General features: G+C 38.2%; 1 protein-coding gene across 4 annotated transcripts in view; it reads left to right on the top strand.

Annotated features, from left to right (window-relative positions):
* Positions 1–27,897, top strand: part of LOC143036416 (putative ATP-dependent RNA helicase vasa-like) — a 388,960-nt gene that overhangs the window by 221,555 nt on the left and 139,508 nt on the right. For all 4 annotated transcript variants that reach the window (XM_076203755.1, XM_076203753.1, XM_076203752.1 and 1 more), the window contains exon 8: positions 6,303–6,491. In XM_076203755.1, coding sequence (XP_076059870.1) covers positions 6,303–6,491 — 189 coding nt within the window. The remainder of the gene's footprint in view (positions 1–6,302; positions 6,492–27,897) is intronic.

The raw sequence follows: 27,897 nt of genomic DNA, 5'->3' as shown, positions 1-27,897 counted from the left end.
GAATGGGGGAGGAAATTACAATTTCCTGTAGAACATTGATATTGGTATACTACATTAGTTTTAGATGTGAAGTCCGATCGCTTTGACAAATTGTTTGTCATGATCAGGGAGGAAGTTTTTGGATTTTTATAATAGATGAGAACTCTGATTTTGTTGTTCTCATTTGTAGGAAGGCAATTTTTATGAATGATGTCTCTGATGACTTTTTCATCTTTTTTATAATTACTAGTGAAGGTGTTTCTGTAGTAAATGTTAATGAAGTTATGCTTTTGTGGTTCCTTGATTGTGAAATGGGATTCTAGCATTTTGGAGGTAATAGAATCAAAGTGTGTTAGAATACCCATTATTTGTGAGCATATGTCTCAGGTGTTGAAGTTCACTATGTAAAGCTTGCCATGAGGAACATACTGATATGGCTCTTTTTATATATGCTCTAATGACTCCTTTTTTTTTTTTTTTTTTTTTTTTTTTTTTTGTAGTTGTCTGTGCACTCGCTCTTGCCATTCATGCACTTATCCAAGTTGGAGGGTTTTCTATATACACTAGTAATGGATTTGTCGGAAGTAGAATCGACCAGCACATTCAGGAAGGGGAGTAGACCATTGCTGTTCATTTCAGTGGAAAAAGTTAAGCCTGAAATTTCCTGAAGTTGGCACTGTATATTTTCTAACAAATCAACAGAAGGGGTGCTGACAAAGATGTCATCTACATATCTACAGTATATAGGTGGTTTTAACTCTCCGTCCTGGAAGGCTGATCTTTTTACCGCCGACATGAAGGCTTCAGCGAAGAGGACACCTAATGGTGATCCCATCGCTACCCAATCTTGCACATAAAGGTTTCCCTCAGGGCACCTGAATGGAACTTCTGTGGTGCAGGTGACCAGTAATTCTTTCAAAGTGGACTCAGGGATACGGGGGGGTGGGATGTCATCAATATGATGCACATATTCAAGGATGATATTGATTGTTCTTAATATAGGAATTTCAGTGAAAAGATTTTTAGCATGATGCCAGGATTCTGACAGGTTTATTAACCCGTAGGATGTCAACAAAGTCTTCAGTAGAGCGGAGGGAGTAAGTTCTAGGAATGTAAGGGGAGATGATATCATGTAGCCGTTTGGCAACATGGTAAATCCAAAAATTCCTCCCTGATCATGACAAACAATTTGTCAAAGCGATCGGACTTCACATCTAAAACTAATGTAGTATACCAATATCAATGTTCTACAGGAAATTGTAATTTCCTCCCCCATTCCTACATTGGTTTTACTAGATGTAAAGTCAGCCGTCGCCTAACTTTCCACCTACAAGAGGGAGCAATCAAAGAACACTATAGGAGTTCCCATAACGCTGCACTCAGGAGAGATGATTTGATCAACAACACCAAAATTATTGGATCGAGCAATGATCCTAGGAGACTACAACCACTCGAAGCCTTCCACATTAAGGACAAAACTCCGGTTATTAACATTCAATGCAATGTAATCTCTTCTATCCCATTATTTAGAAATAAAAATCCCCCCTCTCCCTCTACCCCTTCTCTCTCTCTCCCCCTTCTCTCTCTCTCCCTTCACCTCCACCTCCCCCACCCTCGGCGACCGCACCCGCCTAACCCTCCCCCCAACCCCCCCCTTACCCTTGACCTCTGAGGTCCTTATTGTCTGTCCCCCCCCCCCTTCGTCTGACCTGATCTTAGGTATATATACTTCTGTCATCTCTGGATTGTCACACCCATCTTCCTCTCTTTTAATACCTGTATGTAAGTCTTTGTATTTATGTTTACAAATTTGTCACCTTTATTATTACTGTTACCATGTAATTTTTTTTTATTTCAGTTGTATCTTGATATTGTCTAGTACCTTTACTGTTACCATGTAATTTTTGTTATTTCAGTTATATCTTGATATTGTCTAGTACCTTTACTGTTACCATGTAATTTTTGTTATTTCAGTTGTATCTTGATAATGTCTTGTTTAAGACGAAACGTCGATGTCAAATAAGAACAAATGGAAGAATATAGAGACCTAGTTTCAATTCACCCAGTTAATGGAAAATCGAGAATACGAAGAAAATTGAACAACTACAACAATGGTGTCGTTTTTAACTCCACGTGTATTACTGAGAATCTGCTCCCCCCTTTAATAATATATATATATATATATATATATAGAAAATTAAGAGCATGTTTTCTTTCAAATGAAACAAAAATGGCAAAAATCCATAATGAACAACTGAAGCTATTACAAAAGAAAGAACAAAAACATAAACTTCATAGGATGGGGGGGTTTAAATTTTTGCGAACATTTGTTTGATATTTGTGATGTATAGCAAATCTCCAATTTCCTCTCTGCTGGTGAGGTGAGGGTGAATGGTGTGGCGTGGGTGGAGGTGTAAGGTGGGTATGGCTAGTAAATGCTTGTGGAGTGCTGGGTGCAGCTGTGCTGCTTTTCTCCTCTTTCATTTTCATAGTTTCTATTTCAGGCACTCATGAGCCCTCTATATTCTGCCGCTTCACTCTCTTGCTTCTTATTAATTTTTCCATGATCACAGCAATACAGGGCGAGGAATCAAATTTGTTGCATACGGTGCCCTGTCCATTGTCTTTGTGTGGTATGGTGGTGGGAGGAATTCCCAAATAACTCCATAAACACAATTCTATAGCAAAAAAACGAAATGGCTATAGAAATGTTGATGCTATTACAATATGTATAATGTTTTTTATGCAATGGGGTTACCAGAGGTTGCCCATGTTTTATCCATTTTATGCTGTATAAAAAAAAAAATCAAACAAAATATAGTTGTATTTGTATGAGTGTTGCCACCATCATAGATTTTTCGAATGATCGCTGGCGACGCTTCCTTAAGTCCATTTGCTCTTGTAGTTTGAATTCTATTAGTATATGGTCACTCTTCCTTATTGGAGTTTTGTAATCAATTCTGTCCACAATTTCAGGTTCTGATGTAAGTATTAAATCTACTCTTGATGGTTCCTCATTGTTTCTGTATCTGGTATTTTCCTTTACCCACTGAGTCACTGGTCTTCACCCTTCACTGTCATTTCTTCCCAACTTATTTATTTTGAGTTAAAATCACCCATAATTACGAGCTATATTTCCTTGTTCTTTCAGTATATTAGTTCATATTTTATATCTTCCAACAGCTTGGAATGATCGCTGTCTAGGACTGCTACAAATTTTCTACTTTTCATGTTACTGCATTGAACTTTTATCATTATTGATTCAACATTGTTTTTTCCTTCTGTTACCTTTGTCACATTTAAGTCTTTCCTTGTCAAAAATTATACTCCCCCACCTTGTTTTTCCTTTCTACTTTTTGTCCAGTAGTTTTATAGACCTTGTCCCACAGTATTTGGTGGTAGAGTATTTTTTTTATTTTGTTTCTAGAATACACATTACAAATTTTACAAAGGATTACAAAGGCGGTGCATGCTGACAGGAGACTTTTGGTCCCTATCTAGTTCGGATGCAAAAAAAAAAAAAAAAAAAAAATGAATAAATTAAAACTAATGTAGATAAATAAAATACATAACTAAATCCATAGGTATAGTTAAATAATAAACAAATAGGTAAATGGGAAATAATAATAAATTGACACAACTATTAATAAATGAGAATCAAGCAAATAATAAACAGACAAGTGATGAATAATATAAAATAAATGATAGTCATTACAGCATCTTGCTTAGGTGTTTATCTAAATGATTCTTAAAGCTTCGAACTGAACTACATTGCACTGCCTCTGCAGGAAATTTATTCCATTAACTACACAGTTGGTGAAGTTACTACCCACTTCCAAATTAAATCTATTTCTGGACAGTTTGAGACCATTGTTTCTTGCCTGATTCTCATTCAGTGTGAAAAATTTGTAACTTTTGATGTCGATTCCCTTTAGAATCTTAAGACCTGTATCAAGTCACCTCTGAGTCTACGCTTTATTAGGGAAAACGGATTCATTATGTCTAGTTTTTCCAATGCCAGATAGTTATTTATTTCATTCAGTCCTGAAATTATTCTGTCTATCTTTAATTTTTTTCCTTTCTCGTCCTTTTCAGTCTACTTTGTATCCCTTTTCTTGATATACCATTTTGTCAGCCTCGGGTCCATCACTCTTAAAATGCTTTTCAGTCTTGGCTATCTTTTATTTTTAATTTGCTTCATTTCTAAGTTCCTTTTCTTCAACCCTCATTTCTTTTTTATCCATATATTTTTGTAATGTTCAGTATTTGCTAGTTTTGTTGTTTTAGATAGTAGTTTCTATGCTATCATTTGAGACCTAAGTTTAACTTTTAGTGGCCTTTATTGTTTTTTCTATTTTGTATGTTTCCTCAATTTCTTTATATTCTGTCCTTCCTCTTGAATCTCAGAATTTCTTGAGCAATATTTCTCTTTTTCTTGCTGATATTTAGGAACATTGTTTCTCTTTAATACCATAGATTGCAATGCATTTTATTTCTCTCTCTCCCTCTCCCCACTGTGTCCTTTACTTTCCACTGTTTCTTTATTTCTTGGAAATGATTTCTTTGATCTTCCACTTTCTTGATCACTGCCAATATTTGGGCCTTTTTTTTTTTTTTTTTTTTTTTTTTTTTCCTCCTCTTTATTTATATCATTTTTCAATCTTTCATATTCTCCCTTGATCCTATTTAGCTCTTTTTTCAAATTTATCTCCCTGTTAATCTCATTTGCCCTTCTTAGTAGGGTTACCTCATTATACATCGTCGTTGATCTCTCTATTTCTAATGTTTTTAAACTTGGGCTCTTTATCTATTTCTATCTCTATTCATAATTCCACCTTGTCTGTCAAAACCAGAAAATATCCCCCCAAACCTTTGGTACGTCTGGGGTTTTGTTCAGGCCACTTGGGGATCACCCCCAGAGGCGATTCCACCCTACTTATGTCCAGGCATCTCTTCGTTGGTTCTTTATTCCATAAATTGCTATTATTTTATTCCATTTCTATAGTAACTGATATCACGAGAAAAAATAAAGACACAAAGAACATCTTTTTGTACGTTCTACTTCAACCACTGTTGGTGTGCGGCGGAAACTGTGTGGGGCGGAAATTTGGAAGTTGAGAGGCAGAGAGAAGTTTAAATGTGTTTGAGATGAAATGTCTGAAATATGGAAGGGATTATAAGGTTGGATAGAGTGAGAAATGGGGTAAGGAGAGTGGGGAAAAAGAGATAGCAGATTGGGTTGATGAAGTATTAGAATAGTTTGGACATGAGGAAAAATGAGTGAAGAAAGGTGTGGTAGGCATAGGTGCATAGAGTGAATATGAGGTGACAACTGAGGATGAGATGGATAGAGGGGATGACAGACTGAGCAAGATGGGAATGCATGTTGAGCAAGGAATGGAGAAGGCAGGAAATAGGGATGAGTGAAGAATGGCTGTGTATAATGATACTGTGATGCAAGGGAGAGGCTGGGGATTTGGGGAGGGGGAGGATGAGTGGTTATGTGTGAGTGATATTTTGATGCAGCCCAAAGTTATTTCTATGTTTTCTCAATTTTCCACATTAAATGATGGAGAGGAGGCCTCACTGATTAAGTTGAGCAGCCTTGCTATGAGTGTGTTGTGTCTTTCTGCATTGCATCTGACCCAGGGCATTGGGTGGGAGACATGGATGACCCTTCATCCACAAGGAGCTAAGATGAGTGGGAGGAAGGGAAAGGTGTGGGAGTAGGTACTTGCATTGGTTACCCTCCTTATAAAGGGGGAAAAGCCCTTGATATATAGATAGCCTTTGACAATTAAGTAGTGGCAGAAGATGGGGATTGATACTTCATCCATAAAGTGGATGTGGAGCGTAATGGTAGTATAGAATAGAATGATATACAAAGAGGATCGGAAGTGATGAAAACTGAAGACATCTGAGTTATACCGGTTTCATGGAATGTCTGATGAGAGTAAGAACAGTTATAGTGAATTAGATAGAGAAAATAAGAAGAGGGGAGTAGGTAGCCTAATAAGCTGTGGGTTATAAACAATCTCTGGCTGTTAGGTCTTGCTTTGGAATTGTATGGGGACAGAAGAGGGGAGTAGGTTGCCTAATAATGAAGCTGTGGGTTATAAACAATCTCTGGCTGTTAGGTCTTGCTTTGGAATTGTATGGGGACAGGGATAATCTATCATCCACATATACTGAGATGAGAGGGACAATGGGTATAGGATGGGCATGCAGGTGTATGATTTGACTTGGGCATCCCCTAACAAAAATAATCATAACCAGGTCTCTTTTTCAGTGCATATGTATAACAAGATATTACTATGATTTAGGTGACAGGTGATGACCCTGTCCTTCCACCATTCATGGATTTTAACGAGACGGGTTTGAGAAAAATTTTGCTTGATAATGTGGCAAAAGCTGATTACAAGATTCCAACCCCAATCCAGAAGCATGCCATTCCAAACATCATGATAGGGCGAGACATAATGGCATGTGCTCAAACAGGATCAGGAAAAACGGTAAGTATACCTTTATTAGCTAGTCCAGCATGTGTAGAATGCTGGATTTTCCTGCCGATAACATGTACCAACATACCGTATTTTTCGGACCATAAGGCGCTTCCGTAATTTGCTATTCCCCGTCCTTACATAAGGCGCACCTGGTCTCGTCATCGGATAATCATGCATATGTAAGTGCATTCAAAACTGAACATTTTCGTTGTTGAATGAGAAAAATCGGTTGGGATTTAGCAAAATTACAAAAATAAGTGATATATTTTTTCATTTTGGTCAGTGAAATCAGACCACCTCCATGGACGGTCTGCCCTGCCAATACCCCTAAAAAACAACATAAACACGTTTCGGGAATTGTGGGGAATAAAACCAACATTAGCAGTTTTATTCCCGGAATTCTCTATTCACTTAAAAACACAATATTTATTACAAATGACGGTAAATTTTTAGTTTCGACCATGGGCGCAATATAGCAATAGAAAATTAATTTTTAATTTTGTAAATTATAATGTATCAACGTAAAATGCAATTTTGTGAGAGGAAATGAAAAATGAAAAAAATGCTTAAACAGATTTCGTAAGTAACGAAGTCGCGTCGGACGAATGGTACGCCATATTTGTTATGATAGATGCCAACGTCGAAGAAATGAAAGGATGATAAATTTGTCTAACCTAACCTAACCTGTGTTTAATAAATCATTACCAGCAAATTAAATGTCATCCGGCTCGTCCTCGTTGTCGTCGTCGTGAGAGACGTTGGCGGGCTTTTCAACCACTCTCTCATGTTGGGAAAAAGGATTGTGGTACTCCCCAAGGAAGGCGTAGCTCCTCTTGGGGATCGGTGCCGCCTGCGTAGAGCCGGTGGCCAAGGGTGGTTGCTGCCGTTTGGCCCCCAACTCTTGGGGTTGGGGGGTGGTCCCACGACGTAGACGCTGCAGCTCCAGGACCATAATGGAAGACTGCATTATACACAATCATGCACGCAAACAACACAACATACGCTCTATAAAGGATTTGTGGGAAAACCCAGTTTCGGCTATGGCATTCCTTGGGGAGACGGGACTGCTCGGACAGACAGTCTAGGGAACGACATGAACAACAACAACCACTCTCAGCTTGCGGGGTATACAAAGTTCTTGCAGCTTGAAGGCATGCATGTATCTCCGCTCCATAACATTCCTTCAAGAAAATGTACCTGGCGAGGTACTGTCAGAAGTACCGAGGCCGTCAATTGACAGACGACAAGATGGCTTCCCGATCCTATGCTACCGACTTCGTTCATTAGCATATTTGCTTGTAGCAAGGTATTTTTTATTTTCATTTCCGCCCACAAAATTACATATTACGTTGATACATTTTAATTTACAAAATTAATGATTAATTTTCTATTGCTATATTGCGCCCATGGTCGAAACTAAAAAAAAAATACCCAAATGACTATAGTCGGAGTGGAGCAAGACTAGACCAATGCAAAATGGCCATCTGTATTGTGGACGCTATCATGTAGCCATGATAGCGTGAATGAATGCAGTGGCATGGAATTGAAAACTGTCGAATTTTTCGTAATTTTCTTGTCAAGATACATGCATCTTGGTTATAACTTGGTTGTAACTTTTGCTAGGCCTATGCACTGTCGCCGTCAGCAGGCTAGCTACGAAATGTGTCAAAATAGTACGTCACTGTCCAAGGCATTTTTTGCACTGAAACCATACATAAGGCGCACCACCCGATTTTGGCCGATTTTAAGAATTTTGCCCGCACCTTATGGTCCGAAAAATACGGTAGACCATTCACCAGGTTTTTTTTTTTTTTTTTTTTTTTACAGGGTGTCCATAGTGCCAGTCTGTTTGTCTGGGGACATGTCTTTAATGATAATTACTCCTTGGTCCTTTTCTGAACCATCTTTCTTTACTTTTACACCAATTTTATATTGACCTGATATTACTTTTTTACTTTTTTCCAAATTCCATTATACTACATTTCTTTGTTGAAGTTCACTTCCCACTTCTCTCTCCATTCCCAGACCTTGTTCAGATCTCTCTATCAATTCATAATCTTCCGTAGTTTCTTTAGTAGTTTTGCGTCATCTGTAAAGAAGTTCATGTAACATTCTTCACCTTAATCCATGTCATTTATATATATAGCAAACATTATTGGAGCCAGCACTAAACCCTGTGGGACTCCACCAATCATTTCTTCCCAAGTAGAGGTTTTATCTCTGAGCACCATTCTCCTTTTCCTTCCATGCAAGAAATCTTCCATCCATATAGTTTTCTGTGTATGCCTCCTGTTTCAGTTTTTCTTAATTTTTTGTGTGGTACCTTATCAAACACCTTTTCTAAGTCCAGGAATGCACAGTCTACCCATCCATCCATTTCTTGCATTATATCTGTTAACCTTGAATAGAAACAAATTTGTGGCACACGATCTTTCCTGTCTAAATCCGAATTGTCATGGATTTAGTATATTGTTCTCCAGATGTATAGTCCTTCTACTTTCCATAACTTTCTCACAATTTTTCGCTATTGTACTTTTAAGGGAGACCCGTCTATAGTTAGGTCTTCCTTGTTTCTCCATTTGTATATTGGCACGATATTGGTATTTTTCCAGTCTTGTGGTACCTTTCCTTCTTTGAGTGAGCAATTAATGTTTTGTCCATTAGCTCATCTATACAATCTGTCCAGGCCATGTGATTTTCTGACATCAAGGTTCATTATTTGGTTTATTTCTTTGTGTCACAATTATTTCTCTCATAGTGGGGAACTTTCTCCCCGTTCATCCCAATTGTGTGTGTTTTCTTTAGTGAACATGGATTTGAAATATTTGTTCATAATTTCAGCAATTTCTATATCCTCTGTATTTTATGTTCCCTTGATGTAGTTTTACTATTTCCTTTTTTAGTTTAACATTCACATGTCTAGAATAATATAGGTTGATCTTTACATTTGTCTATTGTCTTTATCATTGTCTTTTTTTTTTCCTGCATATTTTTACATATTCATTTATATATATATATATATATATATATATATATGCCACTTTCCAGGATTTTTTCCATCTTTTCCAAGCTTTTTCTCTTCTATCTCTTGGCTCACTTCATTTGATTTTATTATAACAGCACTTAATGTACATTTTTTTTTTTTACATATAAAGCCTTCACTGTGGTGGGGGAAAAGAATGCTTCCACCAAGTATTCCCACTTGGATCGTAAGAGACGAAAACGGGACAGGGATTGGGACCAGGCATCCTCCCTCTAGCCCCACAGGGGACATTCCTAAAAAACGAAAGGTATAAGAGGGTCTAGGAGTTTTCCAACCATCACCCCAAGGTTTAGGTCATTTAATGTGTGTAGATATGGTACAGATGAGAGTAAAAGGGAAGAGGTAGGTAGTATGTTTGTGAGAAGAAAGAGGGATGTGGCTTTGAGTGAAACTTAGGTTGAGAGGGAAGGTTGAGTGTGAGTTTGGGAGTGTAGTTGGGAGGTAATCAGGAGTGAAGAGAGGGAGAGAATGGATGGCTATACTAGTAAGTGAAGAGATAGGTAAGTGTGTGGTGGAATGGAAGGTTTCTTAAAGGTTAATGTGTGATGGTGAAACTGAAAAGGAGATGTGGATTTTTGTAAGTGCATATGGGCCTGGTAATGAGAAGAGTGTAGAAGAAAGGGAGGCTTTTTGGATAGATTTAAATGAGTGCATAGAGGGATTAGGGAGAAATGTCAATGTAGTAGTATTGGGAGACCTTAATGCTAGGGTAGGAAATGAACCAATTGACGGAGTGGTTGGGAAATGTGGAGTTCCAGGAAAGAATTGTAGTGGAGAGTTGATGGTGATGTGTACAGAGAGTTGATGATAGCAAATACAGTGTTTTGGAAGAAAGTCGAGCATAAGTACACATGGGAGAGGGTGGTGGATAGAAGGGTGGTAGAGCGTTAATGGACTACTTAGTGGTAGATAGTAGTATCATAGGGGAGAGAGTGGGGGGGAATATCGGATAATTTTTTGGTGGAAGGTAAGTTGAGAGTGGAGGGTAGATGGAGAAAGAGGAAAAGGACAAAAGGTAGGGAGTGTGCTTAGAGTGAACTCTTTGAATGAGAAGGAAAAGGAGTACAAGAAGCTGAGAGAGGAGTGGGAGGGAATGAAGGACAGAGTAGAACTAGGAGTGGAAGAGGAATGGGGATGGTTCAAGGAAGGAGCCACAAAGTGTGCAAAGATGGTGTGTGGAACAAGAAGGACAGGAGGAAATAGAAGGAAGGGTAGTGAGTGGTGGGATGAGGAAGGTAGTAGGAAAGAAGTGTGCTTTCACAGATTGATTACAAAATAGGATGAGGGAGTCATATGAGAGGTACAAAGAAAAGAGAAGTAAAGGACAAGGTAAAGGAGGCAAAGAGGATAGCAGATGTGAAATGGGGTAAGCATATGACAGAAAACTTTGAAAGTAATAAAAATATGTTTTGGAAAGAAATTAAGAGAGGAAGAGCCGAATGAAGTAGAGAAGAAAAGGTAAAAGGTGCAGATGGAGAGATAATAACAGAAGAGGAGGCAGTAAGAGGAAGATGGGCAGAGTATTTTAGGGAGTTGCTAAATGTGAAGAAAGATAGGGAGGGAAAGATAGTTGTAGTGGGAAGTGCTAAGAAAATGAACATGATGAGTTAGAAAAAAAACAAAACACGAAGGATGAAGTGAAAGCAGTTGTTAAGATGATAAGAGCAGGTAAGGCACCTGGTCTGGATGGATGCCATGCAGAATGTTCGGAAAAAAGAGGTACAGTGATGGTGGACTGGCTTGTGAGGTTTAAAAGTTTGTTGTAGCGAGGGTAATGCCAGAGGACTGGAGGAGTGCCTGTATAGTTCCACTCTACAAGGGAAAAGGGGACAAGTGTGAGTGTAGTAGTTTCAGAGGGATTAGCGTGTTGAATGTAGTTGGGAAGGCTTATGGGAGGATCTTGATTGAGAGAATTAGGAGAGGAACAGAAGGAGTAATTGGTGAGGAACAGTGTGGATTTAGGACAGGTAGACATTGCGTAGATCAGATTTTTGTGGTAAGACAGATATGAGAAAGCCATAGGAAAAGGTAAGGATGTTTTTTTTGGCTTTTATGGATCTGGAAAAGGCTTATGATAGGGTAGACAGGAAGGCACTGTGGGTTTTTTTTGCAGATATATGGGATAGGAGGAAAGCTTCTAGCTGTCAAAGAGTTTTTATGAGAGTAGTAGAGTATGTGTCAGGATTAGAAATGGAGAGTGTGAGTGGTTCAAGTTAAAGGTGGGACTTAGTCAGGGATGTGTTGTGTCGTCCTGGCTGTTCAACTTATACATGGATGGGATGTGTCGTCCTGGCTGTTCAACTTATACATGGATGGGATGGTGTGAGAGGTAAATGCAATAAATGCAAGGGTGTAGGTTCAGGGATTGGAGATGATTAAGGGGCTGTGATGCACGAAAACATGAAATTTTTTGGAAAATTAACTAATTTTAGGTAAACATTTAAAAAAATTCTCTGATGGTGGTAACACTTTGACCAAATATTACAGCTCAATACCGTTTCTTTTCTTATATATACATACATACATAGACCAAGGCTTTTTCCCCCTTACAAGGGGGGTAGCCAAAAAGAAAAAGGCATAAAATCATTCCCACCCATTCCATCCCTGAATACACTCCACACCCCTCCACCCTCCCTCTTATCTTAGCACCTCCTGAATGACGGGTCATCCCTGCACCTTGTCCACTGCCCTGGGTCAGAAGCAATGTAGCAAGACACAGCACATCCACAGCAAGGCCGCTTCATTAAATCGGCGACCCCCCCCCCTCTCCGTCCCCCCATTGCATAAAATGAGAGGACGGGGAGAAATCCCTTTGGGCTGCGTCAAATTTTGCTCACACATACTACCTCATCCCCCATCCACCCGCCCATTCCACCTCATGCTATCACAACATCATCCATATACAACCATTCTCCATTCACCCCTGTCTTCTGTCCTCTCCTGTCCCTCTTCCCCAAAGCCCCCTTCACCTCATCCTAGGACGTCCCCTCATGTTCACTCCCTCCACATCTGCCATCCACACCTCTCTTACTAGTCTTTCTTCACTCATTCTTTCCATTCCAAACCATCCTAATATTCCTAATATAAACCATTCTTATATATAAAATAGATAAATTTTTGGCGACCTCTGGCAACCCCATTGCATGAAAAAACATATTGAAATACAGTCAAAATTTTGATAGCCAGTTCTGTTTTGTTTACTGTAATTAATATTTATGGAGATATCTGGCAACTTGCCCAACCCTTAATCACCAGTCACCAGACTCACCACCAGCATCTCAGTGTCTTTTCAAAGCTGGAAGAGAAAGGATGTCGCTCTGTTACGTAACAGTCAGCCTACCAGTCACACACGTGACATTGACAACCCCATTGCATGAAAAAAACATTCTGTATAATGAAATAAAGTCAAATTTTCGATAGCATAAGTTGCGTGAGAAAGTAAGTTGTACACGAAAACGTAAACAAAGAGACAATGTCACGAGTGATTACGAGGCCGGAGGATTTTAAATGCTGGTGCACTCCTTTTAAACTTTAAATGCCTCTCCTGAAAAGTTAATGTTTTTGTTATTTAAATAGCCATATCTCTGTTTCTTTTTGTCCAATTTTATTCACTCTTTCGAATTTGTAAAGAGAAATAGTCATTCTTTAATTTGGCAAGAAAAAAACATTCTTTAATTTGGCAAGAAAAAACAAAAAACTTTTTTTTTTTTTTTTTTTTAATGAAAAAAATCGTAAAAAAATAAGAGTAAGAGAAAATTTAATTTTTTGAAGTTGTTCCCAAGACTAATCTTTCATTTCCTACATAGTAGGCTGATTACCTATGCCTATGGGTACTTCAATGATCACAGATTCCATCATTAAAAAAAAAAAAAAAAAAAAAACGTATATATACCAAGGCTTTTTCCCCCTTACAAGGGAGGTAGCCAAAAAAGGGAAAGGCATAAAATCATTTCCACCCATTCCATCCCTGAATACACTCTACACCCCTCCACCCTCCCTCTTATCTGAGCACCTCCTGGATGACTGGTCATCCCTGCACCTTGTCCACTGCCCTGGGTCAGAAGCAGTGTCGCAAGACACAGCACATCCACAGCAAGGCCGCTTCATTAAATTGGCGACCCCCCCCCTCTCTCTGTCCCCCCATTGCACAAAAGGAGAGGACAGGGAGAAATCCCTTCGGGCTGCGTCAAATTTTGCTCACACATACTACCTCACCCCCCATCCCCCCACCCATTCCACCTCATGCAATCACATCATCATCCATATACAACCATTCTCCATTCACCCCTGACTTCTGTCCTCTCCCGTCCTTCCTCAACAGACATTCCCCTCTTCCCCAAAGCCCCCTTCACCCCATCCATCCACCTCATCCTAGGACGTCCCCTCATGTTCACTCCCTCCACATCTGCCTTCCATACCTCTTTTACTAGTCTTTCTTCACTCATTCTTTCCATGTGTCCAAACCATCCTAATGTTCTTTCATCAACCCCATCTCCCAACTCCTTTTCTACCCCTGTTCTCCTCCTCATCTCCTCATTTCTCACTCTAGCCTAGTAACCCCCATCATACTTCTCAGACACCTCATCACAAACACATTCAAGTTCCTTCTCTCTTCTCTTATGTTCTATGTTTCTGCCCCATACAGTGCTGTTGGCATAATCACTCCTTCATACAGTCTCCTCTTAGCATCCATTCCCAAATGTCTATTCCTCATTACACTCTTTAATCCACCAAGGCATTTACTCGCTTCTCTCAATCTACATTCTACCTCCACCTTCACTCCACCATTTCCTGCCACATTTTGCACCCAAGTATCTAAAACTATGATTTAATGAAGCGGCCTTGCTGTGGATGTGCTGTGTCTTGCGACACTGCTTCTGACCCAGGGCAGTGGACAAGGTGCAGGGATGACCCGTCATCTAGGAGGTGCTAAGATAAGAGGGAGGGTGGAGGGGTGTGGAGTGTATTCAGGGATGGAATGGGTGGGAATGATTTTGTGCCTTTTTCTTTTTGGCTACCCCCTTGTAAAGGGGAAAAAGCCTTGGTATATGTATGTAACTATCTTTCCCTCCCTATCCTCCTTCACATTTAGCAACTCCCTAAAATATTCTTCCCATCTTCCCCTTACTGCCTTTTCTTCCATTATCATCTCTCCATCTGCACCTTTTACCTTTTCTTCTCTACTTGATTCGCCTCCTCTTCCTCTTTTAATTTCTTTCCAAAACATCTTTTTATTACTTTCAAAATTGTCTGTCATACTCGTACCCCATTTCACATCTGCTCTCTTCTTTGCCTCCTTTACCTTTTGCTTTACTTCTCTTTTCTTTTCTTTGTACCTCTCATATGACTCCCTCGTCCTATTATGTAACCAATCTGTGAAAGCTCGCTTCTTCTCTTCTACAACCTTCTTTGTTTCCTCGTCCCACCATTCACTACCCTTTCTTCTACTTCCCCCTGTCCTTCTTGTTCCACACACCATCCTTGCACACTTTATGACTCCCTCCTTGAACCATCCCCATTCCTCCTCCACACCCAGCTCCACTCTATCCTTTACTCCCTCCCACTCCTCCTTCAGCTTCTTTTCATACTCCTTCTCCTTTCCCTTTTCATTCAAAAAAAAAAAAACAACTACACGTAACATATTCATGTTACTAAAAGAATTTAGTATGCAATAATACTCTCTCCAATAGAGTAAGTATACATAAGTTTACCAGAGAAATTGAACAACTTTTATGACACATTCACCTATAAGCACTTCCCTCAGTGCCTTAAAGAAAATGGAGAAAAGTAGGTGAGTCAGCTGTTGTTCGTGGATGACACTGCATTTGTAGCAGGATCGGAGGAGGGATTGAGGAAGTTGGTGACAGAGGTAGGGAGAGTGTGTGAAAGAAGAAAGTTTATGATAAATGTGGGTAAAATAAAGGTGAGATGTACATGAGGTGAAAGTGGCAGCAGACAGGAAATGAGCATTAAGGGAGAGTGACTGGAGGAAGTGGATAATTTTATATTCTTGGGTGCGAATGTGGCAGGAAAGGGAGGAATGGAGGTGGAGGTAGAATATAGATTGAGAGAAGCGAGTAAATGCCTTGGTGGATTAAAAAGTGTAATGGGAAATAGACAGTTGGGAATGGAGGTTTAAGAGGAAATTTTAATGAAGGAGTGATTATGCCAACAGCACTGTATGGGGTAGAAACATGGAACATAAGAGAGAAGGAGTTTGAATGTGTTTGAGATGGTGTCTGAAAAGTATGATAGGGATAAAGTGAGAAATTAGAAGGTTAGGAGGAGAACGGGTGGAAAGGGAGTTGGGAGACAGGGTTGATGAAAGAATATTGGGATGGTTTGGACACATGGGAAGAATGAGTGAAGAAAGACTAGTAAGAGAGGTATGGAAGGCAGATGTAAAGGGAGTGAGCAGGAGGGGGCGACTCACATATCATGTTTTTCCTCGATACCATGGACCACAATGCTTTTACCTTTGTCAACTGTATATCTCACCCAATTTTCCTAATTAAGGAAAAGGAAAATTGTGTGAGATGAGAGATACAGTGGACAAAGGTAAGTGCATCATGGTCCATGTTGTCCAGAAAAAATATGTATAGACACCAGAGAGAAAAGGAGAAGGAAATAGCTAAGGAAATTTTGAAAGAAATATAGGATGAAGGGCAAAATTTTGATAAAGAAATTAATGGAATCCAGACGATAGGCAAATATTCAAAAGAACAACATAGACCTCTGAAAGTAAACTAAGAACTCAAATTATAGCCGAGGAGGTATTATCAAAAGTGGTTAAATTGGCAAATGGCGAGAAATTCAAACACATATGGATACAAAAGGAGTGATGAGGAAAAAGAGAAAGACAAAGCCCTCAGAATTGAAGCCAATGATAGAAATGAGAAAAGACAAATATCAATGGCATGATCTGTGGAATCAATGACCTATTTATTTCTGATGACTTTTTTCACATATTTTGGCTACTGTTCTTGTAAGGGATACCAGTCTGAAATTTGCAGGATCTTCCCTATTTCCTCCTTTATATAATGGTACTATGTTTGCATCTTTCCAGTCTTGTGGTACTTTTCCTTCTTTGAGTGAGAATTCTATTATATTGTATAGTTTGTCTGTTAGTTCGTCTGTACACTCCTTCAGTATCCTATTTACAATTCCATCTGGTCCATGCGATTTCCTGACTTTTTCTTTCTTTCCATCTTTTCCAGGCTTTGTCTCTTCTGTCTCTAGCCTTGCTGCACCTTTTGTTATACCAACACTATATAAATCTCTTTTTGTTTCTTTCTTGGTACACATTTGTCAATTCCTTCCTCGTACTTTTCTTTGAACATGTTCCATTTGTCTTTCATCTTTTGTTTTCTTTTTAGAGAATTTGCCCCAGTTAGTGTTTTAGAATTTTTTTCTTAGTTTTGCAAAATCAATTTAGTTGTACATTAATCTTCCTCTTCTATGCTTATCATTCCTACCTACATTGTTCTGTTCCTTTAATTCGAACTCTATTAGTATATGGTCACTCTTTCCAATTGGTGTTCAGAAGTTAATATCAAGTCCAGATTTGACAGTTTCTCACTGTTTCTATATCTAGTATTTTCCTTAACCCATTGTGTTAGGGTGTATTCGATGGTCATATCTAGTAGGATGTTGCTCCAGTGATCTCCCCCTTTTACTATTTTTTCCCAGATTATATCCTTGCATTAAAATCACCCATGATTACTATGTTTCCACTCTCTTTCAGTAACTCACTTAGCACATTCATTGTGTCTTCCAGTAATTTAGAATGTTCGATATGTGACCAAGCCTGTGTTTTGGTGGTACATACATTGCTACAAATTTTCTGCTTTTCATCTTTTTGTTTACAATTTATATCATAATTAATTCTACATTGCCTTGGCCTTCATTAATCATTGTCACATTTAGACCCTTATTAGTCAATATCATGACACCTCCCTGCTTGTCTGTTCTATTTTTCACCCAGTGGTTGTATAGACCTTGTCCCACTATACTAGTTGATAGAGGTCCTTTCAGTTTTGTCTCCACAATTCCCATGATGTCAGGTTTTTCCATTTCTAGATAGTCATTTAGTTCATCGATTCCAGAGATCGTGCTGTCGATATTTGTGTATGCCACTTATAGTTTCCTATTATCCTTTCTTTTTTGGTTTAAGTTTCCATTGTCTTGGTGGACCATTTTCTCAGTCTCAAGTCCAGCACTCTCCAAAAAAACTCGTTTTTTCCCCCATCTGTTCTTTTCTCATTTTTATCATTGGCTTCAATTGTGAGAGCTTTGTCTTTCTCTTTTTCCTGGCTCATTTCCTTTTGTTTCCATATATGTTTGAATTTCTTGCTGTTTGCCAATTTAACCACTTTTGATAATATCTCCTATCATTTGGGTTCTTAGTTTTATTTTCAGAGGTCTTATGTTGTTTTTCTTTTGAATATTTGCCTATCCTGTGGATTTCATTGATTTCTTTATCAAAATTTTGCCCTTCATCCTGTATTTCTTTCAAAATTTCCTTAGCTATTTCCTTCTCCTTTTCTCTCTGGTATCTATACATATCATGTTTTTCCTGGATACCATGGACCACAATGCACCTACCCTTGTCAACTGAATATCTCGCCCAATTTTCCTTTTCTTTGATTACTTTGATAACTTTCTTTTCATTTTCCTCCATCTGTTTTTGTAATATTTCCCTAAAAGATATTTTTTTATTTTCCTGTTCTTGTTTCCATTGATTTTTTATTTCAATGAGGTCTATTTCATTGACTCTTCCACCTTACCAGTCACTACTTGTTATTGTTCTTTGACGTCTTTTTTCAGTTCTTCATTTTTATTTTTGTCCTCGTTTTTCATTCTTTTGTTTTCTCTCTTGAGGATTTCAATTCCACTTTAGGTCACTTAATTCTTGAATCCTTTGCTCATTACTCTTATGCAAAGTAATTGACCGTCCAAGTACAGGTCAGTAATCCAATTTTAAATTTATTTTTTCCATTAAGTCATTTACCTTGCGATTTCTTAATGAATTACTATATCGAATATCTCCATAAGCTTTTACCTATTTCACCTGGGTTTCTGTGAAACCCTGAAAAAACTTTTATTTTCACACCTTTGATTTTTCCTTGGTGTATCTATCAAACAATGTCTTTTGGGGATGACACCTCTTGGACTTTCCACTATGCCTACATCTAGTCCTCTCTTTGTTGGTTCATTTGTTATTCTTTCTCTTGCTCCATTATGCCAAAACTATACCTATTTCAAGAACTGTATTACTTTAATTGACCACTCAAGTACCATAGCTGACTCATTGCATACAATAACAACGACATCTTTGTTAGTGTTCTTTGACTTCTTGCTAGTTTTTTGTACTGAGTGTGCACAGTGATGCAGCAAACTCTAATTTTGGTCTTATCAGTGTAACTAGGATTTTCTTCACCATTTCCTCGCCCATGTAGTCAAAGGCCACTTTCATTGATGTTATTAAGATGTAGGTTTCTCCGACTATTTTATTTACTTTCTCTGGTGTCATGTCATTTGAAATGGTTTCTCCTAGGTCTCTCTGAATTTACTTTAGTAACTTCTTTTGTTCCAATTTTGTATTTACCGGATATTATATTTTTGCTTTTTCCAAATTCCATTATACATTTTTAATGTTGAAATTCACTTCATTCTTTTTACTCCAATTCCAGACTTTGTCCAGATCTCCCTTTAAGGATTTACAGTTTCTTTGTTACTCTCTTCAATAGTTTTGCATGATCTGCAAAGAAGTTTATGTAGCATTTAATTCCTTCATCCATGTCGTTTATTTAAATAGCAAACATTATCAGAGCCAACACAGAGCCTTGGGGTACTCCACTTATCATGTCTTCCCATTTTGAGTTCTTTTCTCTAAGTATCACTCATTTTTCTTCCAAGAAGTCTTCCATCCATTCCAACAATTTCCTTGTATTCCACCTATTAGTTCAATTTTTCTTAGTTTTTTGTGTGGTAATTTGCCGAAAGCCTTTTAGAATCTCCTTCGCAATTTCTTTCTCTTCCTTTTCCCTTTGGTATTTGTGTACATTGTTTTCCATTTATACCATAAACTACAATGCATATCTTTTTGTCAACAGTGTCTCTCACCCAATTTTCCTTCTCTTTGATCACCTTGATCATTGTTTCATTTGCATTCTCATCTACCTGATGCTGTACTATTCCTGTGAATGATAGTTTTTGACTTTTGCATTCCTTTTTCCACTTTTTTTTTTTAGATCAGTCTCTTTGATTCTTCAATTTTTTCTGTTACTGCTTTCAATTGTTGTTTTACTTTTTTTTTTTTTTTTTTTTTTTTTTCGGTTCATTTGCAACCTTAACCTCGTTTTCCTTTCTTTCATTATCTCTTTTTATCACACTTAGTTTACTTTTTTGTTCGTTTAATTCCCTCAGTATTACCTTGTTTGTTGTACGCAGGTTGGTTACTTCTAGTTGCAAAGCTTTGTAGTCTAATAAATCAATCACTTCATCTGCTAAGTTGTTAATTTCTCAGTGTCCAAGGTTTTCTCCTTGCCTCTTAAACCCTGAGAAACACTCATCACTTGCAGACCTGCTGGTTGCTTTGGGAGTGTTGTTCAGGCCTTTTTCTTTTTTTTTATTCTTTCCTGCATATTACCCCCCACGAGGACTCGATCCTGGATTTGTCTAGTCCGCTTTACGTTGGTTCATTGATTCTTCCTATATTACTTTTCATTTTGTATTAAACTATTCACTCAAGAACTGGATTGGTTACAAACCCCGGCAGTCCCACAAATACATAATAATATTCTCCACAATACCAACAAGGAGTTTTCCCTGGTGTGTTTGAGATGAGGTGCCTGAGCAGTATGATAGGGGTTACTAGATTTGATAGAGTGAGAAATGGAGAACGAGGGTGATAAGGGAGTTGGGAGATAGGGTTTATGAAAGGGTATTAGGATGGTTTGGACATATGGAAAGAATGAGTGAAGACTAGTAAAATAGGTGTGGAAGGCAGAGGTGGAAGGAGTGAACATGAGGGGTTGACCTAGGATGAGATGGATAGAGTAAAAGGGGCTTTGTGAAAGAGGGGAATGTCTGTTGAGGAAGGACAGAAGACCTGGGTGAGTAGAGAGTGGTTGTATATGGATGAAGCTGTGATGCATGAGGTGGGATGGGGGGGGGTGAGTGAGCATGTATTTACCTAAAGTTATTTTTCAGGAGAGCTATGCTCGTAGTGACCCGTTGTTGTATCATTCTGCATACAGTTTTTTCTTAAGTCATGTATAGTTGTTTCAGTTTGTTCCAGATATCTATCTCTTTATGGAAAGCTATTCTTTTTGAGATCTCTTCTGTAACTGTCCTAAGTTTCTTCTCGTGTCCTCTTGTATTTCTTCTGTCCCATTTTAGTAGGTCATCCCTATCAAGAATTTCCATCCCGTTCATAATTCTGTAAATGGTTATCAAATCACCTCATTCTCTTCCTTGTTCCAGGGTTGGTAAATTTAGTTTGTCCAGTCTTTGTATGATAAAAATTGCAGTGTTGGTGCCGTGTTTGCTATTGCTCCTAGATTTTTTTGTATTAGGTGTCCATAGTGATGCTGCATATTACAATTTTAGTCTTATCAGTGTAACTAGTATTATATTTACCATTTCTTCATCCTTGTAGTCAAAGGCCACTTTCATTGATCTAAATTAAAAGTTTCTCCAACTAATTTGTTGACATGTTTGGTGTCATGTCATTTGAGATAGTTACTCCTACTTTCTTTTCCGAGTTTACTTTTGTAACTTTGTTTTTACCAATTTTATATTGACCCAAGATTCTATTTTTGCTCTTTCCAAATTCCATTATACTACATTTCTTAATGTGGACATTCACTTCCCCTTTTTTTTTTTTATATACTCCATTTCCAGACTTTGTCCAGTTCTTCTTGAAAAGATTTGCAATCTTCCTCTGTACTTACTCTCTATAATAGTTACGCATCATCTGTAAAGATTTTCATGCCTTCATCAATGTCATTTATACAAGTAGTGAACATTATCAGAACCTTGAGGGACTCCACTTATCATATCTTCCCAATTTGAGTACTCATCTTTAAGTACCACCCTCATTTTTCTGTCCGAGAAATCTTTCATCCATTCCAATAGTTTTCCTTGTATTCCACCTTTTATTTCAATTTTTCTTAGCTTTTTGTGTGGTACTCTGTCAAAAGCCTTTTGTAAGTCCAAGAAAGCACAATCAACCCATCCGTCTCTTGTATTATTTCTATTTATCTTGAGTAAAAGCATAATGTTTGCTGGAGAGAAGGTAGAGTGCCAGAGGACTGGAGGAGTGCTTGTATAGTTCCACTTTACAAGGGAAAGGGGGACAAGTGTGAATGTAGTAGTTTCAGAGGGATTAGCTTGTTAAGTGTAGTTGGGAAGGCTTATGGGAGGATCTTGATTGAGAGGATTAGGAGAGGAACAGAGGGAGTAATTGGTGAGGAACAGTGTGGGTTTAGGACAGGTAGAGGTTGTGTAGATCAAATTTTTGTGATAAGACAGATATGTGAGAAAGCTATAGGAAAGGGGAAGGATGTTTTCTGGGCATTTATGGATCTGGAAAAGGCTTACGACAGGGTAGACAGAAAGGCATTGTGGGAGGTTATGCGGATATACGGGATAGGAGGAAAGCTTCTTGGAGCTGTCAAGAGATTTTATGAGAGTAGTAGAGCTTGTGTCAGGATTAGAAATGGAGAGAGTGAGTGGTTTGAGGTAAAGGTGGGACTTCATCAGGGATGCGTTATGTCACCCTGGCTGTTCAACTTATACATGGATGGGGTGGTGCGAGAGGTAACTGCAAGGGTAGTGGGTCAGGGATTGGAGATGGTTAAGGAAAATGGAGAAAAGTTGGAGGTGAGCCAGCTGTTGTTTGCGGACGACACTGCGCTTGTGGCAGGATCGGAGGAGGGATTGAGGAAGTTGGTGACAGAGTTTGGGAGAGTATGTGATAGAAGGAAGCTGAAGATAAATGTGGGTAAAAGTAAGGTGATGAGATGTACAAGGGGTGAAAGTGGCAGTAATCTAGAAGTGAGCATTGAGGGAGAGCAACTGGAGGAAGTGGATAGTTTTAGATACTTGGGTGCAAATGTGGCAGGAAAAGGTGGAGTGAAGGTGAAGGTGGAATGTAGATTGAGAGAAGCGAGTAAATGCCTTGGTGGTTTAAAAAGTGTAATGAGGAATAGAAATTTGGGAATGGATGCTAAGAGGAGACTGTATGAAGGAGTGATTGTGCCAACAGCACTATATGGAGCAGAAACATGGAACATAAGAGAAGAAGAGAGAAGGAACTTGAATGTGTTTGTGATGAAGTGTCTGAGAAGTATGATGGGGGTTACTAGGCTGGATAGAGTGAGAAATGAGGAGGTGAGGAGGAGAACGGGTGGAAAGGGAGCTGGGAGATAGGGTTGTTGAAAGAGTATTAGGATGGTTTGGACACATGGAAAGAATGAGTGAAGAAAAACTAGTAAAGGAGGTATGGAAAGCAGATGTGGAGGGAGTGAACATGAGGGGACGTCCTAGGATGAGATGGATGGATGGGGTGAAGGGGGCTTTGGGGAAGAGGGGAATGTCTGTTGAGGAAGGACGGGAGAGGACAGAAGACAGAGGTGAATGGAGAATGGTTGTATATGGAAAAATGTTGTGATTGCATGAGGTGGAATGGGGGGGTGAGGTAGTGTGTGTGAGCAAAAATTTTGACGCAGCCCGAAGGGATTTCTCCCCGTCCTCTCCTTTATATGGGGGGACAGAGAGGGGGGGTCGCCGATTTAATGAAGCGGCCTTGCTGTGGATGTGCTGTGTCCTGCGACACTGCTTCTGACCCAGGGCAGTGGACAGGGTGCAGGGATGACCCGTCATCTAGGAGGTGCTAAGATGGGAGGGAGGGTGGAGGGGTGTGGAGTGTTTTCGGGGGTGGAATGGGTGGAAATGATTTTATGCCTTGTCCTTTTTGGCTACCTCCCTGGTAAGGGGGAAAAAAGCCTTGGTATATGTATGTATGTAAAAGCATATTAAGTGTGTAGAACAAGATCTTCCACTTATAAATCCAAATTGTTTAGGGTTTAGTATATTGTTCTCTTCCAAATGAGTAATCCATTTATTTTTAATTACTTTTTTGCATATTTAGCTGCTGTGCTTGTAAGGGATACTGGTCTATAGTTTGTTCGATTTTCTTTGACTCCTTTGTATATTGGTAAAATATTTGCAATTTTCCAATCTTGCAGTACTTTTCCTTCTCTGAGAAGTTGATTATCTTTTGTATTTTGTCTGTTCATCTGTACATTCTTTCAATATTCAGTTCACTATTTCATCAGGCCTGTATGACTTTCTGACATCAAGGTTCTTTATTTTGTCCCATATATCTGTGTCACCATTATTTCTTTTATTTCGGGGGATCTTTCTTACTGTCCTTCATCCCAAAATTGCGAGCTAATTGTAAATACAGAACTTTGTTTTATAATTAGAAAAATTCCCAATTTCAGTTTAAATTTTTTCTAAGTTTTACAAAGTCCTTTTTTTTTTTTTTATCTGTGTTTCTCGTTTCTTCTCACATCATTTTGTTCCTTAACTTCAGACCCTATTAGTATGTGGTCAGTCTTCTCAATTGGTGTCTTGTTATTCATTTTGTCCATGATTTCAGGCTCCGAAGTGAATCAAGTCTAGTCTCTGTGATTCTTCATTGTTTCAATAGTGTTTTCCTTGACCCATTGAGTGAATGTACAATCAATGGTCAAATCCAGTAGAATGTTGCCCCAGAGTTCCTCTCCACCTTTTATTGTCAGTTCTTTCCAATTTATTTCCTTTGCATTAAAGTCGCCCATAACTACTATGTTTCCTTCATCAATCAGTATCTCAGATCATTCATTGTGTCTTCCAGTAATTTTCAATGACCATTATCAGACCAAGCCTTTGTTTTGGGGGCACATATACTATTCTAATTTTTCTGTTTTTCATAATACTATTTTCAACTTTATTTGTGATCATTTCCACATTTTCTTTACCTTCTGTTATCTTTATCACATTTAAGCCCTTTTCAAGTCAATAACATGACTCCTCTCCCCTGTTTATACCTTCTATTTTTCAACCAATGGTTATAACCTTGTCACACCATACTTGATGATAAGGACCTTTCAATTTTGTCTTCACAATTCCTATTATGTTTGGTTTCTCTCTTAACTAAATGTTTAATTCGTTTGTTCCAGAAATACAGTCCATGTTTGTGTATGCCACTTATAATTTTTTCTTTTCTTTTTTTGGTTGATGTACCATTTTCTTAATCTCGGATCCATTACTCTCTCTCTCTCAAAAAAAAAAAAAAAAAAAAATCTGTTCATCTTTTTCATTTCTCAGTGCCCTATCTTTTTCAATCTCTTCATCATTTATTTTCTTTTTTATTCATATTTTTTGTGATTTTCACTGTAGCTATCATTTGAGTCCTTTGATTTTCATTGGCCTATCATTTTTTTTTTTTTTTTTTTTTCTTCTTCTTTCTTTAGAGTATGTACGCACTCTATGCACATCATCAATTTACTTAAACTCTTGGCCCTCATGAATTACTTTCAGTATTTCCTAAGTAATTTCTTTCTCTTTGGTATTTGTGTACATTATGTTTTTCATCCAGGAGGTGCCAAGATAATAGGGAGGGAGGAGGGGAGTGGAATATATAGGAAATTGAACAGGTGGGAGTGGTTTCTATGCCTTTTTCTTTGTGGCTACCCCCCCATGTAGGGGGAAAAAGCCTTTGGTATATGTATGTTTTTCTTTGATACCATGAACCACAATGCATTTCTTTTTATCCACTAGAGTTTCTTTTCTTTGATTACCTTAATGACTGTTTACTTTGCATTCTCTTCTACCTGATGTACTATTTCTTTGAAAGAGATTTTTTTACTTTCACGTTCCTGTTTCCACTGATTTTTTTTATTTCAATGAGATCTGTCTCTTTCAATGATTCTCCCATCTTTTCGGTCACTGCTTGTAATTGTTCTTTGACCTCTTTCTTTAGTTCTTCATTTTAATTTCTATCCTCATTTTCTTTTCTTTCATTTGCTCTTTTGATCATACTTAATTCACTTTTCAGATTGTTTACCTCTAATTATTTCGTTGTTAGTTCTACGTAAGTTTGACATTTCTAAATGCAAAGCTCTATGGTCTATTTTTAAATCAATTAATTCATCCATCAAGTTTGATATCTCGATTCCTTTATGCCCGACTAAATCTAATTTCTCTTTCCATATCCATAACTTTTGTGAGAAATAATTTGATGTAGCCTGAAGGGATTTCTCCCTGTCTTCACCTTTTCTGCTTGTGGGGATGGAGAGGTTGGTGGGGGGGCTCTAGATATAATGAAGTGGCCTTGCTGTGGTTGTGCTGTGCCTTGTGACACTGCTGACCCTGGGAAGTGGGAGAGATGCATAGATGACCTGTCATCCTGGAGGTGCCAAGATAAGAGAAGAGGGAGGGAAGTGGAGTGGAGTGTGATGGGAATGGAATGGGTGGGATTGTTTTGTTTTTGTTTTTTTTCCTACTCTTATAAGGGTGGAAAGCCTTTGGTATACAGTATATACCTAGTTGTATTATACGGGAAGGGAGCTATGTTGTGGTGACCCGTCTTTGTATCTCTATGCATAATTTTTTTTTTTTTTTTTTTCTTTCCCTTAAAATTTTGAGTAGTGTTTGCACACACTGTTTCCATATCTAATTTATTCCAGGTATCCACTACTCAACGTGGGAAGCTATTTTTATTTGAGATCTCTTCTATAGTTATCCTTTTTGAGTTTCTTTTCATGTCTTGTTTTTCCATTGTTCCATTTTAATAAATCATCTCTAGGATTTCCATTCCTTTCATGATTCTATAAATAGGCCATAGATCTCCTCTTTCTCTTCTTTGTTCCAAAGTTGGTAGTTCTAATTTGGACAATCTTCCTTTGTTAATTTGGAGAGACTTGGTAACAACTTTGTTGCTCTTTGTATTCTTTCTAATTAATTTATATTCGTTTTAGTACTGGGTGTCCAGTGTTGCTGCATTTTCCAGTTTTGGTCTTATTAGTGTAACTAATATATATATTTTTTTAATTTCCACATCCAAATAGTCAAATGCCACTTTCATTGACCTTAATAGGTTAAAGGTTTCTCTGACGTCTTTACTGATTATTACTCCAAGGTCTTTTTCAGAGTTCATTTCTTTTATTTATTCGCAAATTTTATAAATTCTTTATATATATATATATATATATATATTTTTCCAAACTACATTATACTGTGTTACTTGATATGGAAGTTTACTTCCCACTTTTGAGTCCATTTCCAGATTTTGTCTAGGTCTAACTGTAATGATTCACAATCATCCTCTTTTCTTACTTTAAATATTTTTGTGTCATCTGTAAAGAAATTCATATAACTCCATGTCATATATATGGCAAACATGATTGGAGCCAATACCAAACTTTACGGGACACCACTTCTCATTTCTTCCCAATTCGAATATTTCTAATTACTACCCTCATTTTTCTCCCAGTCAGGAAGTCTTCCATCCATTCCAATAATTTTCCTTTGATACCACCTATTGATTCTGTACATTTATATATATATATATATTTGTGTGTGTGTGTATAAACCTAGTATTTTATGGTACGGGAATTATGCTCATTGTGGCCCCGTTTTCGTATCTCTCCACGTCCAGTTTAGATTTGAACTCGTAGTTCTGGCATTCAGTGGTAAACTTTTCAACCCGTTCCAGACATCGTTCACTCTGTGTGGGAAACTTCTTTTTTCAGGTCTCTTCTGTAACTGTCTTTAATTTTTTTTTATTTTTTTTTTTATTTTTTTTTTTTTTCTCTCTTCCATCCCTTTCATAATTCTGAATATGGTCAACAAGTCGCCTCTTTCCCTTCTCTGCTCTAATGTTGACAGCTGTAATTTCTCCAATCTTTGTTCATATGTCAAATTTGATAGTGTGGGTGCCATCTTTGTCGCCACTCTTTGGATTCTTTCCAACTTCCTTGTGTTTTTATTTGTGCTTGGTGCCCACATTGATATAGCATAATGTAACTTCAGTCTTGTCATACATACATATAACAAGGCTTTTTCCCCCTTACAAGGGAGGTAGCCAAAAAGGAAAAGGCATAAAATCATTCCCACCCATTCCATCCCTGAATACACTCCACACCCCTCCACTCTCCTTCTTATCTTAGTACTTCCTAGATGACGGGTCATCCCTGCACCTTGTCCACTGCCTTGGGTCAGAAACAGTGTTGCAAGACACAACACATCCACAGCAATGCCACTTCATTAAATCGGTGACCCCCCCTCTCCATCCCCCCATGCATTAAAGGAGAAGAC

The sequence above is a fragment of the Oratosquilla oratoria genome, chromosome 20, assembly GCF_046742065.1.
Source record: "Oratosquilla oratoria isolate Oo_2021 chromosome 20, ASM4674206v1, whole genome shotgun sequence".
NCBI lineage: Eukaryota > Metazoa > Arthropoda > Malacostraca > Stomatopoda > Squillidae > Oratosquilla > Oratosquilla oratoria.
This window is presented reverse-complemented; position numbering and strand designations above follow the sequence as displayed.